The sequence below is a fragment of the Rhinichthys klamathensis genome, unplaced genomic scaffold (genome assembly GCF_029890125.1).
Source record: "Rhinichthys klamathensis goyatoka isolate OS25496 unplaced genomic scaffold, OSU_Roscu_1.1 h1tg000467l_1, whole genome shotgun sequence".
Lineage (NCBI taxonomy): Eukaryota > Metazoa > Chordata > Actinopteri > Cypriniformes > Leuciscidae > Rhinichthys > Rhinichthys klamathensis.
Genome location: NW_026606956.1, coordinates 471231 through 486298, shown reverse-complemented (window position 1 = coordinate 486298; position 15068 = coordinate 471231). Strand labels below are relative to the sequence as shown.

General features: G+C 36.7%; 1 protein-coding gene across 2 annotated transcripts in view; it reads right to left on the bottom strand.

The window, feature by feature from the left end:
* The window catches only part of nr5a2 (nuclear receptor subfamily 5, group A, member 2), a 54684-nt gene extending 43173 nt beyond the window's left edge, over nucleotides 1–11511 (bottom strand). The window contains exons 1-3 of one of the 2 annotated variants that reach the window (XM_056236823.1): nucleotides 11301–11511; nucleotides 7367–7485; nucleotides 5126–5267 (exon numbers count right to left, since the gene is read on the bottom strand). In XM_056236823.1, the coding sequence (XP_056092798.1) occupies nucleotides 5126–5267; nucleotides 7367–7485; nucleotides 11301–11346 (307 nt within the window). In that variant the 5' untranslated portion in view covers nucleotides 11347–11511. Of the gene's footprint in view, nucleotides 1–5125; nucleotides 5268–7366; nucleotides 7486–9619; nucleotides 10020–11300 lie in introns of those variants that run through there. The other variant, XM_056236822.1, reaches the window with a different exon arrangement.
* Between the last annotated feature and the right edge of the window lie 3557 nt (nucleotides 11512–15068).

Below are 15068 nucleotides of genomic sequence, written 5' to 3'. Positions count from 1 at the left end.
TAGAATTCTAAAGAATTCTAAAAATCCACTAGTGCCGACAAACGGAATTGCAGAAGTAATGACGTCATTCAGAAACCGCGTTCAAGTCCTATATTTCAGCTGAATTTGAATTGAGGTAGTAAACAGGATGGAATTAAAATTTAAATGTCAGCAAGCTAAATAATTTGTAATAGAAAATCATGTAAATAACTATTAACTAAAATGTTTATCTAAAAAAGCAGTTTGAATGTCAGCTTGACAAAGCCTTGATATAACAATAGAACAATAGATACAACGATAGAACGATAGATAGACCTATAGATAGAACGATAGATAGATAGATGGATGGATAGATAGATAGATAGATAGATAGATAGATAGATAGATAGATAGATAGATAGACAGACAGACAGACAGATAGACAGACAGATAGATAGACAGACAGACATTTCAAGGGAGTAACCGACAAATATACAAATACAAATATATTTTAACATCAAAAAAGTTATACACTCCACCTTCAAACAATTAAAATAGAGAAGTATTAGTACGCAGTATCAATTGATCTATACCACAGCAGAGAAGCCATTGAACTGGCCACACACTTTTAGGGCAGTTGCTTATTTGCAACAAGCAATCGGTGTAAATTTCATGTGTGAATTTGAATTGTGAATTGACCCGTTTTTTCAAAGCCAGACCTAGAGCGAAATCAGCATAATCGAGCCAGAGGACACAATTTAGAGAGAAACGGTGCTAATGATTCAATAGTAAACTGAAGCGAGACAAAGTCAAGCGGACGAGATCATCATTATGGCAAATAAATGAAGAAGAGCGCCTTTTGCCCGGAAGTGACTCTGATCCCCGCCACAGGGCAGTAGACTCCACTTTCGTCTGCTGGGTCCCATGTTAATTATTTATGCTTAATTATTCCTCTTTTATGCTCCACGTTGTAGGCAGGTGGATGGCTGGAGGATCCAGCAGGGTGTTAAACACACAGCATATGTGGAGAGCATGCGTTTGTAGACGCGTGTGCGACTTGACCAGCGTGAACGCGCTCGTTAGGCCGTAGTATCTCACGAACGGTGGATCTTAAAAAAAAGAAAACAATTAAAAGAAAACCCCCCGTCCAACAGCTGCCTTGGGAGTGATTTTAATGGTCCTTGTCACAGCGGTGAGTGTTTGTGTGTGTGTGGTTGTCACTATGTGTGTGATCTGATTGATCTGGTGATAGAGGGGAGGCAAAGTGTTGCCAGAGCGATCCCGCTGACAGCTCTAGTAACATCCGAGAATTATTCCTGGGCAACTTGGTGGGAGATTTTTCTTTTTTTTGGGTGGGGGTGCTGATTTTTTGGCCTTAATGTGGTTGTTAAAAATGTATCCAATCAGAAAAACTGTGGTAAGTTTAACTATTAATGATTCCCGAGCAACAGGGTAATTAATGATCTGGAAACTAATAGTCGGCCCTTATGGGAAATCACAATTAGACCTACGACTCAGATCATGAATGCATGCCCCCCCCCCCCCCCCCCCATGCACATGCACGCTTACACACTCTGTCTGACACCATCCCCCTCTTCCTTTTTGTCTTCTAATAAGATTTTTTCTCACAGCGTCTAATTAAACAAGGTTATTTACATGCATGTCATACTGATTTTTTGGCATAAGACAAGAAGATTTATGTGTGTTTCTGACTGTATTCATAATAGTACTACACTACTATTGCTGCAGTATTTAGTATGTATACTATGCACAGTATGCACATTTTCAATAAAATAATACATTTGCTTTGCGTGTGCATTTCTAGTTATATTGAAAATAGCATACTACTACCATATTACTAATAATGCTGCAGTAGTATGTATACTATGCACAGTATGCACATTTTCTTTATGCGTAGAATGGATGATCTTCTGTGTTTGAACTAGCATACTACTTGTACCATTATTGCAGTATATAGTATACATACTTGTACTATGGACAATTTTCTGTATGCGTATAATGACATTCTGTGTTTCTGGCTATATTCGAAATAGCATACTACCTTACCACTCTTACCATTGTTGTAGTATATACTTTGTGCAAAGAACGGCCTACTACATTTACACAAAAAGCACACTACACGGAATAGCATGCTTTATATCTTACAATGCAATGCGTTCATCTTGACCTTCAATTCCTAGGCTGATTCAGAACCGCATACTTGCATACTACTCTTACTATTTGTGCCACAGAAAGATGTGGTACTATGAGTAGTATACTAGTATGAGGTTCTGAATTCAGCAACAGTGTGATAAATGAACCTAAAACAATATCAGCACCAATTTAAAAAAACAGTCTTTTATTGTGAATTTAATTGGGATTCCAAAAATGCATACAAAAAATTAGATCTAATGCTCAATAAATATTTATTTTCAACATTATACATGATGAGATAGCATACTACTTTTTGGAACAATAATTTATTGCGTAAATAATGCACCTATACTATGATTTTTAAAAATGATAGTATACATTGTTCAGTATTCAGTATGTAGTAGGCTAGTATTCTATTTCGAACACAGAAATAGAAATTCTGTTTCTTTTATGTAAACTGTGTGAGTTTGTATATCTATTCTGTATGTGTTTGTAGCCTGTATCGAGCAAGTCTGTGTGTACACATGAGTTATAAAGCAAATTTGTGACTTATTCAAATGGCTTGCGGAAAGCAATTGCCTTGGTAATAAAAGCAGTTGCCTGATCTAATTTACTTGAATTGGCAGTCCATAGATGTTGTTTGTTTGTGCGTGTTTTGCGTCTCTGTAGACGGGGGCCCGTCTGGGCAGATTTGAGCGCTGCTTATTGTCTGATTTATGTGTGTTTAATATACAGGAATATTAAGCGTTGCTTGGGCGAGAATCCCTGTCCTATCACAGGCATATGAATGCCTCCCCTGGCCGGCTCCTGACACACAGTTTGTCATGTCCGCCGGAGCTCTACTCTAAAGGTACGTCGTTCCATGCGCACACATGAATAGCTATGATACCTATGCATAAGTAATGGGACAGCTTGCTGCCGCCACCACCAGAGGCTGGAGATGGCAAACGAGTATCAGTCCCAAAAAATGACAAAGTGCGCAATGGAAAGCGTGGAGTAAATATTCACAGTAAAGCCGTGCCAGATTGTCAGATTCATCAAGGTCCTTAATATGGATAACAGACGCTTGATGAAATCTAAACTATTTTACGCTCCACTGTGCACAACATTGGGCTCGAATGGAATGAATAAGCGCACAGGCAAGGCTATGTAGATTTCTTTTCACTTCCTCAACTCGATACTGATTATATGATGGTCAAAAAGATTGGATTCTCTTTCTTAATCTGAAACTGAGCCACAAATATATAAAGGAATATAATTACAGGCCTTCCTAGGAAGACATAACACGCTCTCCCGTGCTTTTTTGAGAACTTTAAAACAGCAGCCTTTTCTTATCTGTATTGATAATGGAGCTTCCATGGAGACATGGAAGGCCACTTGTCTGTGTCACACTGATATGAATGTTTTGTTTTGCTACTTGCACAATTATGGCGAGTAGTGCACTCAAATCTGTTTGCTGAAAGCTTCAGATAATACATAAAGGAAGATTTAAACTGAAGCATTTATTTCCGGTACGTCCATCACTACAAAATTCATGGTGTGCAGGATCCCCAACTTATAGGTAAACTACTTTATTATTCTTAAAAATATCCATCAATTCTTTAAAAAATGCCATTCATTTTATGACAAAATTATGTCATAAGTCATGGATCGCAGGTCCATCACTAATGAATCATTTTGTCATAAAATTGATTGCAATTTGAAGTTGTTTAAATTAATATATATATATATATATATATATATATAATAATGATAACAATGTATAGCTTACCTATTAGTCGGGGGGCTCAGCTTTCATATATAAAATATATATATATTTTTTTTAATTATGTCATACAGTACATGATCAATTTCGTGACTAAATGATGTCATAAATCATGGATTGCAGGTCCATCACTAAAATTCATGGGGCCTGGGGCCCCTGAATAATGGCATATATGATTATTATTTTTATTGTTACTAATCGATTGTATTTTTTGAAATATTATAAACAACTTTAAATTATTACATTTGAAATAAAATGTAATTAAAGTTGCCATCAGTGCATCACAAAGTTTTTATACTAATAAGTATAATTCCTTTAGCAGTAGTTCTGTTTTCAAGCGATATGCATGAAACTTACTGCTGCGGTTTGTATTCAAAACAGCATTTTGGTTAACATTTTCCATCTCTGCAGCTTTCCTTAGGAGAACGAGCTATCAGAAGAAGCCTGTGGGGAGTATTAGCGAGCGCTCATCTCTTTGGACGGGTCTGACAGGGCGCTGGAGGGCCTCGTATCCTGTTGGTAGCATGCGGTAGCAAATCAAAGCCAGCTAGCAACAAAACGACACTGCTAGAAATTCTGCCCTCCAGCAGTTAAACAATTAACAGTCGTACATCTACATACTAAGAAGAAGGAATCGTGTAGTTAAGCATTTAGAACTCTTAGATGGTAGTTGGTTTTGTGTTATTTCCAACCTGTTTGACATTCTTTCTTCAGGTGGACACAAAAGTAGATGTTTAGCAGAATGTTCACGCTGCTCTTTTCCACACAATGAAAGTGCGGACCAAAGCTGTCAAGCTCCAAAAAGTGAATAATGACTTATATTTTAGTCTATTCCTGTACGAAGACTTGGCATATAGTGCACAATTCATATGTACCACTTTTTTTTGTAAAAAAAAATGATAAATTACTGCCTTAATTTTTTTAAGTACAATCAACTTGCCTATTTAAGTCAATTCAACTTAAATTACATTAAACTGACTAAAAACAAATGAGTTGAATCATGAAAATCGCATAACTTATTTTGATGAGATAAAGTAATGTAAAAAAAAAATTGTTATACCTTATTGGTCATATCATTTTCTTTATGGAAAAGAGCAGTGAGAACATCCTTCCTTTTGTGTTCCAGAGAAGAAAGAACATCCTACGGGTTTGCGGGTGAGTAAATGATGCCAGAAATGCTCTTTAAAGAGCTAAAGCTGTGTTCAGTTAGAGGAAGAAATGCATGGATGAACTAAAAAGACTTCTTACCCTCCAGTTTCATGCCGACAGTGAGGCACTTCTGGAAGCGACAGTAGGGGCAGCGTTTCCGTTGGGTCTTGTCTATTTGACAGCTCTGGTTCTCTATACATGTGTAGCGCTTGTTGTTCTGCACCGTGCGCTTGAAGAAGCCCTGCAGAGTGAGGTGAATGAAGATGTCAAACTTCTGACCTCCGGTGTTTGTTAATGTGCTATTCAGCCACAGACAACCCACACACACGTATGGAAAAAAAATTCCATTCACACAGAAAAAAAAGAGGTGTTACACACTGCCACACAAGTAGACACGTATAAAAGTAGAGCCACGGGCAGAGAAACGCTCCCTCAGCAGTCGATGCTCACTTGGATAAACACAAACACACACACACCCACACAAAAACTGACATGTGCACCCACACACACACTTGACATGAACAAACAGAAATACAGGCTGAGGCTGGATAGAAACAGATTGAGAAATGTGAAATGCCGACCATAGAGTCTACAAAATACTTTAGGTGACCCGCTTGATATCCTGGCTAATATAAAGATCCCCTTCACCCGCATTTAGCATTGTGACATACTAATACATATTTTACGTCTCTCCTTGAGCTCCTCTTGGAGTAATTATGACCAGAGAAGCAAGCCATAAAAGCTAGAAGAAAACAAGATCTTTCAGTGCGAAAGGAAACTCAGATTTGGTAGCGTTTTTTACGTTTGACTAATTATGTTCTTTAAAGCATATATTTTCATTTGAACATCCAATCAGGGGCTTGCAAACATCAAAATGTCTACAAAATAAATTCCTGTTGATCCTATTATACATACTGCAGAAGCAAAAAAGAAACTGAAAAAAAAAAAAAAAATCCGATAAATTTATCCATAATTTACAGCCGTAGGATTACAAGATTCCATCTGCAACTGTTCTGAATTCATTTTCAGGGCAGGAGAGAATCAAACGAGGAACGGCATTAACTTATTCTTGATCAACACCGTAGGGAGACCGGCCCATTTAAAACTAAAAGGATCAATACTGGCCAGAACTCAAATAACACACACACACACACACACACACACACACACACACACACATGGCTGTAACATAAAGTGCTTAACCTTGAATGTAGACTATCAATAAAACAAGTCAAACTTGAAATGAAATATGTAAGAAACATATTAAATATAGCATATTCAAATCATAAACGGAATTTTCAATTATGTTTAAATTCTTTTAAATGATAATATCATCTTTGTCAAAACTCAAGAAGATGGTTTTAAGTGGCAAATCATTTTCTCATGTTGTGCTTCACTCTTAAAAATAAAGGTTCTTTATTGACGTTCCATGAAGAACATTTAACATTCTATCCCACAAAAGGTTCTTCAAAGTGGAAAAAGGTTCTCTATATTAAAATGATATTTACACTACTTTAAAAATTGGCTTAGTTAGCCATAAAAAAAAAAAGTTAAAAGGCTCTTTGGAAAACCAAAAATGGTTCTTCTATGGCATTGCTGTGAAATCCACTTTTGGAACCTTTATTTTTTAAGAGTACAGAGAAAAAGCGACCATATACAACCTTGTGTGTGCGTGTGTGTGTGTGTGTGTGTGTGTGTGTCAAAGACTCTGGATTTTGCTAAATGTCCATTTGGTTTATAAACTCTAATGTGTGTCTGAACTACAAAACCCCTGACGGTGTCAGGAAACACACCATCAGATTTCAGCTGCACATTGAAAAAAACAAAACAAAAAAACTTTGTTTACTCAATATGCAGCCTGCATAACAACATCCTATATAATGCCAATAAATAACTCTGAAAAGTCCATTAATTGGGTTTCAATAAAAAAAAAACAGGATTTTTACAAACTTGGTTTAAAAAATGAATAACAGGAGCACATTAGATCAGTTGTACTGGTTTTTGGACATCAAGTGGCAACCCAAACCATTACAATATGTATATGCTGTACATATATTTATATAAATATGTCCCTAAAATCAAGCTAATTCATTAATATTATGGTTTTCAAGGACAATTTTTGCAAAAAATTTTAACATTTTACCAATTGTCAACAGATGAATATGCTTCAAAATACCACTTGAGTGGCCTTTGAGGTCAACAACAAAAGATATGGAAAGCGTTTTCTTCTCTCGTTTAAAAACACACAAAGCAATTCATTTTGCTGTTCTAAAAATGGAAAATTTTTAGAAACACGACGACCCACCAGTTGAGAAGTTAAAAACAGCTGATGTTACGCACCTTACAGCTCTCACAGGTCAGTAACCCGTAGTGATATCCGGACACCTTGTCTCCACACACTGGACACATTTCGTCTAAGTCTTCGTCGTAAGAGTAGTCCATCATTTTAAAGTGGGGGGCTGAAAATCACAATCAAAATATGAGTACTGGGTAACAATTCACATAACAGAATCCATGTTACACACATGTTTTTGTAATTATTTTAAAAAGGGATGTTATAGGAGAACTTTTTTAATGTTCATTTAAAAAGATAGGCTACTTTTCTAGTAGAACCCAAAAACATGCACACTCATCTGAAGAGCCTAACAAAAGTCAAGAACTGTTAAAATATCAAACAACCATATAGCTAGCTCAAAAACCCAGAGAAAATATTCCTGAAAGCTTGAAGAACCTTTATTTTTAGGCGTGTAAAGCACATATTTGTATTTTGAATGTTCTAATAGTTCCTTTTTTATATATCTCCGATACCTTCAACGTGTAGCCTGCAGTTTTGCAAACAAGTAACAAAAGTAGAGGAATCACAAATGGTGAGCTTAGTAAAATCCTAGCCTTAAGAGTGAATTTTCTGGATGCCGGTTTGGGTCTCTGGGAAATAGCCGAAGCTTTGAGTCGGGTCTTGGTCGCAGACAGGGCAAAACTTCAGTTTCGATCTGGTTAATATTCATGATGGCTTGTAAATTGGTGAGGGAGCGCGCGAGAGAGGCTGCTGTCTCGCGCTGGAGTGGAACGTTTAGCCACGAGGCGAATAAAAGCAAAACAACATGTAAATACACGAGAATAGTGTAGTGCTACCAAAACAAAACATATATATGTCTTTAGTCTATCTGAGACTATTCTTCTTTCTATAAAGAATATAAATATGTTCTCATTTCAATTCATCTTCATCTTTTAATTAGCATTAACATGGATGAAGTCGTGCAGTTTGAGCGTTCTAAATAGAACCATCAACCTCCACATAGTGTTTTTGACGTTAACAGCAATGTGAAGGGGAAAAAAGACAACTTCATTTTGGAAAAGAAACTAGGCTACTGTAAAGCAAAACGTTAAGCTATAAAACATAACTTTACTATTTACGGACTCGTTTATTACTCATTATTATTCTAATATGCCCATGAATTCAATATGTCCAAAAATGTATTTTTGCAGAAGCGCAACAAGTGTTTTGTGTGTGTGTGTGTGTGTGTGTGTGTTTTAAACGGCTGACATTTATGTAAAATAAATAATTCCACGAGCATTACATCTGAAGCATTTTCATATCGTCGATAATTCCATATTTTTTATTTAATTTTAAAATGTGACTAAAACATGCCGGTCTGACACGTTTCTTGATTTGTAAACAAATCGTTATTCATAACGGCTTACGCTGGCTTTGTTTTATGACGTGTGCTCGAGCAACGTAAAATAGAATAGAACAACATTTAAATATTTTAATTTGAAAATACATTATTATTTTTTTAAAAGCTCTTAAACTACAGAACATTCCACGAATTTCTCACCAGGAATTTTTTAATTGGAATCTCTCTTCTAGCCTATTTAAAAATATTTCTCGATTATAATAGAGCATAATCGATCTGTTCCAGTCACTTATATGCCCATGGAGATCAAATTTGTTTTATACGACTGTAAATACGCTCTTTAAAAAAAAAAAAAAAAAAAAAACGTTCTTCTTTACGAGAAAATCATTTGTCGCGGGGTTCTCGAGTTGCTGTATGATTCTTTTGAGATTAAAAAAATGCATTATGGGTTGGTTCTTCAGTTGTGTATTGGTTCCAGTACAGAGTTGGTTTTCTAAATCTATTCTGTCCTTACTGGAACCTTTATTAAAAAGTGCAGCTTGACATAGGCTATCCTATTTTGGACTAGCAGATTTATGTTAGCTCTGTCATAGTCATTATTATGGTTTCGTTTTCCCCGTCTGTTGTAAATACTAAGAGCAAATTCATTGGCAGGTGATGCAGATCATGTTTAGTTTATATGAGTTCACTAAGCTCAAAATAATTCACGCTCTGCTGTTGCACTGCAATTTAGGCTACTTTGTTTCCTAATGTAGGCTATCTTTACGCGGTTTAAGTGCGAGTAATTTATAGTAAAAGTAAACGCAAATATTTAGTTCTGATGCTATACTTAAGTTATATTTGAGGCATGCAATGCAATGCATGTTCGTAAAATATCTGACATTGGTGAAGCGTAATATTATGTGCATGAGTGAAGGGAGGTGCATGGCGCACATTATCTGACATCTATGCCGCTTACCTTGCATGTTTCCAGGCAAATGCCCCTGTTCCCCATGCGATCGAGCGAGTCCCAGAGATTCTGACTCGACTTTAGGCAGCATGACAGCTCTGCTGAGCCGATGATGAGCACGCGCCGCTCCGCCTGCGCGCGAGAGGAACACCAGAGATTCTCCAAAACACCGTCCAAACGTCCGAAACTAATCCTGTGCGCGTGGATCTACTAGACGGCTTGAGTTCGACTGCCCCTCTTTTTTTCTGCTAGTTGTTCACAAGCTGTGTAAGTTCATTCGGGTGGTCTTTGCAGCGACTATGATGCTGGTCTTTAAACTGGAGTGCGCGAACTGTCAGGAACTTCGCACGAGCCCCTCCTCCGCGCGCTCTGTGTCGCTCTATCTGTGAAGTTCAAACGGCTCCTCGCTGCTTTGTTACGCCGCACTGACACCACGCCGACCAATCAGCGCTGAGATCGGTGCGCTGGCGTCACGCGTTTGTCCAATCAGAATCGAGCCCGAGAATCAGCGCCTCCGCGCTCTGTCCACTTGCACCGGCAAACACAGACAAACTAAACTAATTGAACATTACGAGACACGCTGCGCTGATAACTGGAGCACCGGGAGGTATGTGATGATGTGCCGGAGGGTGAAATGTATGTGTGTATTACAAAAAATATTGATGCAGAGGAACGGTAATAGAAAGCAGGACAAAACGAAACAAGATTTGTTCTGAAATGTACTTTTTAATTTATTCGCGATCTAGGCTAGCCTCCTTAATGGCATTAACATGCTCTTTAAATCCTCTGTGATGTTTTAAAGTTGAATTTATAGAAAAAGAAAGAACAAGAGATAAAAGTCTTGTGTATGAAATTGTACAATGAAAATAATAGTTTTGTCATTTGTTTTATTTTATTTAGGCTATTTAAACATTAAGTAAATTTATATATTTTTTCATTTAAATTGTATTTTAATGTAAACCTAAACTATTTTGGCGAATAATGTGGGGGAAAGGATGAAAGAAACGCTTCTTTCTTCGTGATGTTATTGTGGCAATATACTAATATTGCAGCTAATAAAATCATAAAAATCCTTCAGATAAAACATATGACATGACAACATACATAACGAAAATAGTTGGCACATACGCAGTGTTTACATACATAAGCCAGACAATCAACACAAACTCACACACATTCTTACACCCGTTAAAAACAAGATTTTTAGTTTCCTTCCCTTTCGATCTCACACACCTTTATATTTCAAACATTTCACCGTTCATGAAAGTTTAAATATTTTCCTTTTATAGACTGTCATATTATGTCATATTAACTATTATAACAATACTAAAATCGTAGTGCTACCTCAAAACTATTATTATTAATGCTTTCCGCTACCAGCCGGCTTATCAGTAACAAAACAGCACAAATAAAATGCCGTTTATGTTATTGCATGCGAATGCGACATATAGCCTAACACGCTTCATCCTGGTTTAAAAAAAAATAAAAAAATAAATCTTAATACCACTGAATGACGATAAAACATCATAAAGACGTTCAGAAGATAAAGAAAACCGTCATCGGGCCAGTGCTTCACATCTGGGCAGTTCAAATCTTTAATTTGAATTCCCACGCGTATTCTGTTCAAATCTGTTGAATATACAGTGAAGATGAATGAATAATGTCATTTCATCATAGCAAATATACTTACCCAAGGAGTCCCGTTGTCCTAATTCCCTTTCCAAAATAGTGGACATAGGACAGAAACAGCAGGTGATCCACCTGAGCAACTATATCCCACAGGATATCTCCATTCTTCCAAACTTTTTAAGCTTCATCGATAAGCTTCATCCAGATTCCGTGAGGTGTTTTTGACATCTCTCCCTTTACTTTCACACACGCCACTCACTCCCTCATCCCCCCTCACCGTGACCTGCACTAAACCTGCATATCTCACCTACTCAACAATATTCAAAACTTCTGAGGTTGATAGGTTTGCCCTGATCACGTGGAGTTAGACGAGATTGATAAGAGCCAGTTATAAAGTGACACACAGATAGATAAGCCAGAGCGGACAGATAGTACTGAAGGAATGATTAACCGGAGGTGAAGAGAGTTAGAACGGCCGTCCGAGCCGAGGCAATGACTGAATGGAAATAAGACAGGTGGTAAAATGCGAGATCAAAAGAACACAGCGGGTTTTGATACAGGGCCGCAAACTTTGAACTGCTTCTGCCAAACAGCAGCACTCATGAGCATGTTTTATATGGGATGTGTGGCTATCAGGCCGGACACGCGTGTTCAGCGGGGTAAGACTTTTTGATTTACCTGGAGATGTTCCAGGATGTAGTCAGAGACAGGCCGTCCCCTCCTCACAGATGCAAATAAATGGAAATGCAAACAAACTTCCAATATGTATTATGTTCCATACTAGGTGATTTTACAGAGGCCTAAATATATTTATTTATTGAAATGTATGTATTTTATTATTTATAATTATATTATACTATATATAAAGTATATAATATTTATACTGTATATAAAGATTATCTATCTTCCATCTGTCAGTCTGTCTATCTATTGTCTGTATGTATCTATCCATCCATCCATATATTCTTTCTATCTATCTATCTATCTCTGTCTATCTATCTATCTATCTATCTGTCTATCTATCTATCTATCTATCTCTGTCTGTCTATCTATCTATCTATCTATCTATCTATCTATCTATCTATCTATCTATCTATCTATCTATCTATCTATCTATCTATCTATCTCTGTCTATCTATCTATCTATCTATCTATCTATCTCTGTCTATCTATCTATCTCTGTCTGTCTGTCTATCTATCTATCTATCTCTGTCTATCTATCTATCTATCTATCTATCTATCTGTCTGTCTGTCTGTCTGTCTGTCTATCTCTGTCTGTCTGTCTGTCTGTCTATCTATCTATCTCTGTCTGTCTGTCTATCTATCTATCTATCTCTGTCTGTCTGTCTGTCTGTCTATCTATCTCCGTCTGTCTGTCTGTCTATCTATCTATCTCTGTCTGTCTGTCTATCTATCTATCTATCTATCTGTCTGTCTGTCTGTCTGTCTGTCTGTCTGTCTGTCTGTCTGTCTGTCTGTCTGTCTGTCTGTCTGTCTATCTATCTATCTATCTATCTATCTATCTATCTATCTATCTATCTATCTATCTATCTATCTATCTATCTATCTATCTATCTATCTATCTATCTATCTATCTATCTATCTATCTATCTATCTATCTATCTATCTATCTATCTATCTATCTGTCTGTCTGTCTGTCTGTCTGTCTGTCTGTCTGTCTCTGTCTGTCTGTCTGTCTATCTATCTCTATCTATCTATCTATCTATCTATCTGTCTGATTGTCTGTCTGTCTGTCTGTCTGTCTATCTCTGTCTGTCTGTCTATCTATCTATCTATCTGTCTGTCTGTCTGTCTGTCTGTCTGTCTGTCTGTCTGTCTGTCTGTCTGTCTGTCTGTCTATCTATCTATCTATCTATCTATCTATCTATCTATCTATCTATCTATCTATCTATCTATCTATCTATCTATCTATCTATCTATCTATCTATCTATCTATCTATCTATCTATCTATCTATCTATCTATCTATCTATCTATCTATCTATCTATCTATCTATCTACTATCTATCTATCTATCTATCTATCTGTCTGTCTGTCTGTCTGTCTGTCTGTCTGTCTGTCTGTCTGTCTGTCTGTCTGTCTGTCTACGTATCTAACTTCTGTCTGTCTGTCTATCTGTCTGTCTGTCTTATCTATCTATGTCTGTCTGTCTATCTATCTAAATATATCTATCTAAATATATCTATCTATCTATCTATCTATCTATCTATCTATCTATCTATCTATCTATCTATCTATCTATCTATCTATCTATCTATCTTCTGTCTGTCCGTCTATTGTCTCTCTATCTATCTCTGTCTGTCTAGTCTCTGTCTGTCTATCTAAAATGATAATTTCTGAAGATATGATCTTTTTCTTTCTCTCTCGGTTTCACTTAATCTGCAGCGCTCTACACAAAAGAGCAATTTCATGCAAGTTGAGGGGCAACAATGCCGTCTAAATTTGGCGACAAAAGATAAAGAGTCTCGGGACAAGTGGCCTGGCAAACACAGGGCTGTTGACTGAAGCGCGGGGACCTAATGACCCTCATGTCACTGGCCCACGGCAGCTACAAGGGAGAAGACAACAGAGTGAGGCCGTCTTGACTACCATAAGTGGACGTGCGCTGATAACACAAGGGGTACCTGAGAGCTCTTTGCTTACCAGAGAGATTACCGGCCCGCTGAGGCTCAAAGCTGGGGGATTTGTCAACTTAACCCCTGTCCCCGCTCTCTTTTTTCCCTTCAGTCGTGTTTTACGATGCTGGATGGACCCCTGCACTAAACACAGAGGTCTTTACAGCAGAATAAAACATGGTTAAGTGTAGCAGGGCTGGGGTCAAGGTTTCAATCGTGGTGAAGAGGGCTTCAGGAGCTAATGAAACCGGCATCTTGCACTGCCAGACATGATCTATCCAAGTCATGTTATGCCGTGAGACATGTTTATATCTGCTAAAATTATCTGGTGACTTGCAAAATGTGTTCTTCTTCTACCTAACTGACGTAAAATATATGTATTCAGACATATTAAATAATTTTTAAATAAATTACAAACATTTTGGCATGCGTGTGTGTGTATATATATATATAAAGTGCTGTCAATTGATTAAAGAATTCTGTATTTAATAGCACCTAACTTAAACGTTTTTAATATATTTTTATATTGTAATAATTTCATATTTAATCTTTTACATATTGATGTAGAAACAACATAAAGACAGTAGCCTATATTTTAAATATTTGTTTAATTGCATCTTTTGTTATGGATGAAGGCCGGTATCACCGACACCAATACTGCTATGTCTCTATCTTCTCAATTTGATCAATTCAGCAGTATAATTGAAAGCTATAAATTTGAACATTTATTGGAGTTTAAAAAATACAACAACTTTTAATTTAAGTGAATTTGAAACAATCTTCACATAAACCCATTATAGCAAATTACACATTTATCTTCGCCCTTCACTATATCAGGGCTAATTTTTTTCTTGTGGCCCCATCAGACCGGTTCAGATTTTTACTTGCCCTGTCAAAATGCACAAAAAGTTATTGTTTTCATGTTTTTGACCCATGTAAACAGTGCTTTAAGATTTTTAGGTCTAACAGGTAGGATACAGAAATCAAATAAAGTTATCAAACACTTCACAGTCTTCACTGTATAAATTCACTGTATATTAGGCTACTGTCACTTTAAGACCTGCAGTTTTAAGGATTAGCTGTTTTCCTTTACTTTAATTTAAAACTTCATTTAACTTATTTAAGACTGTGCTTGCGAGGATACTTAACAAAACTGGCTATATATTTATATTATTAATAATAATTTTATTAGTC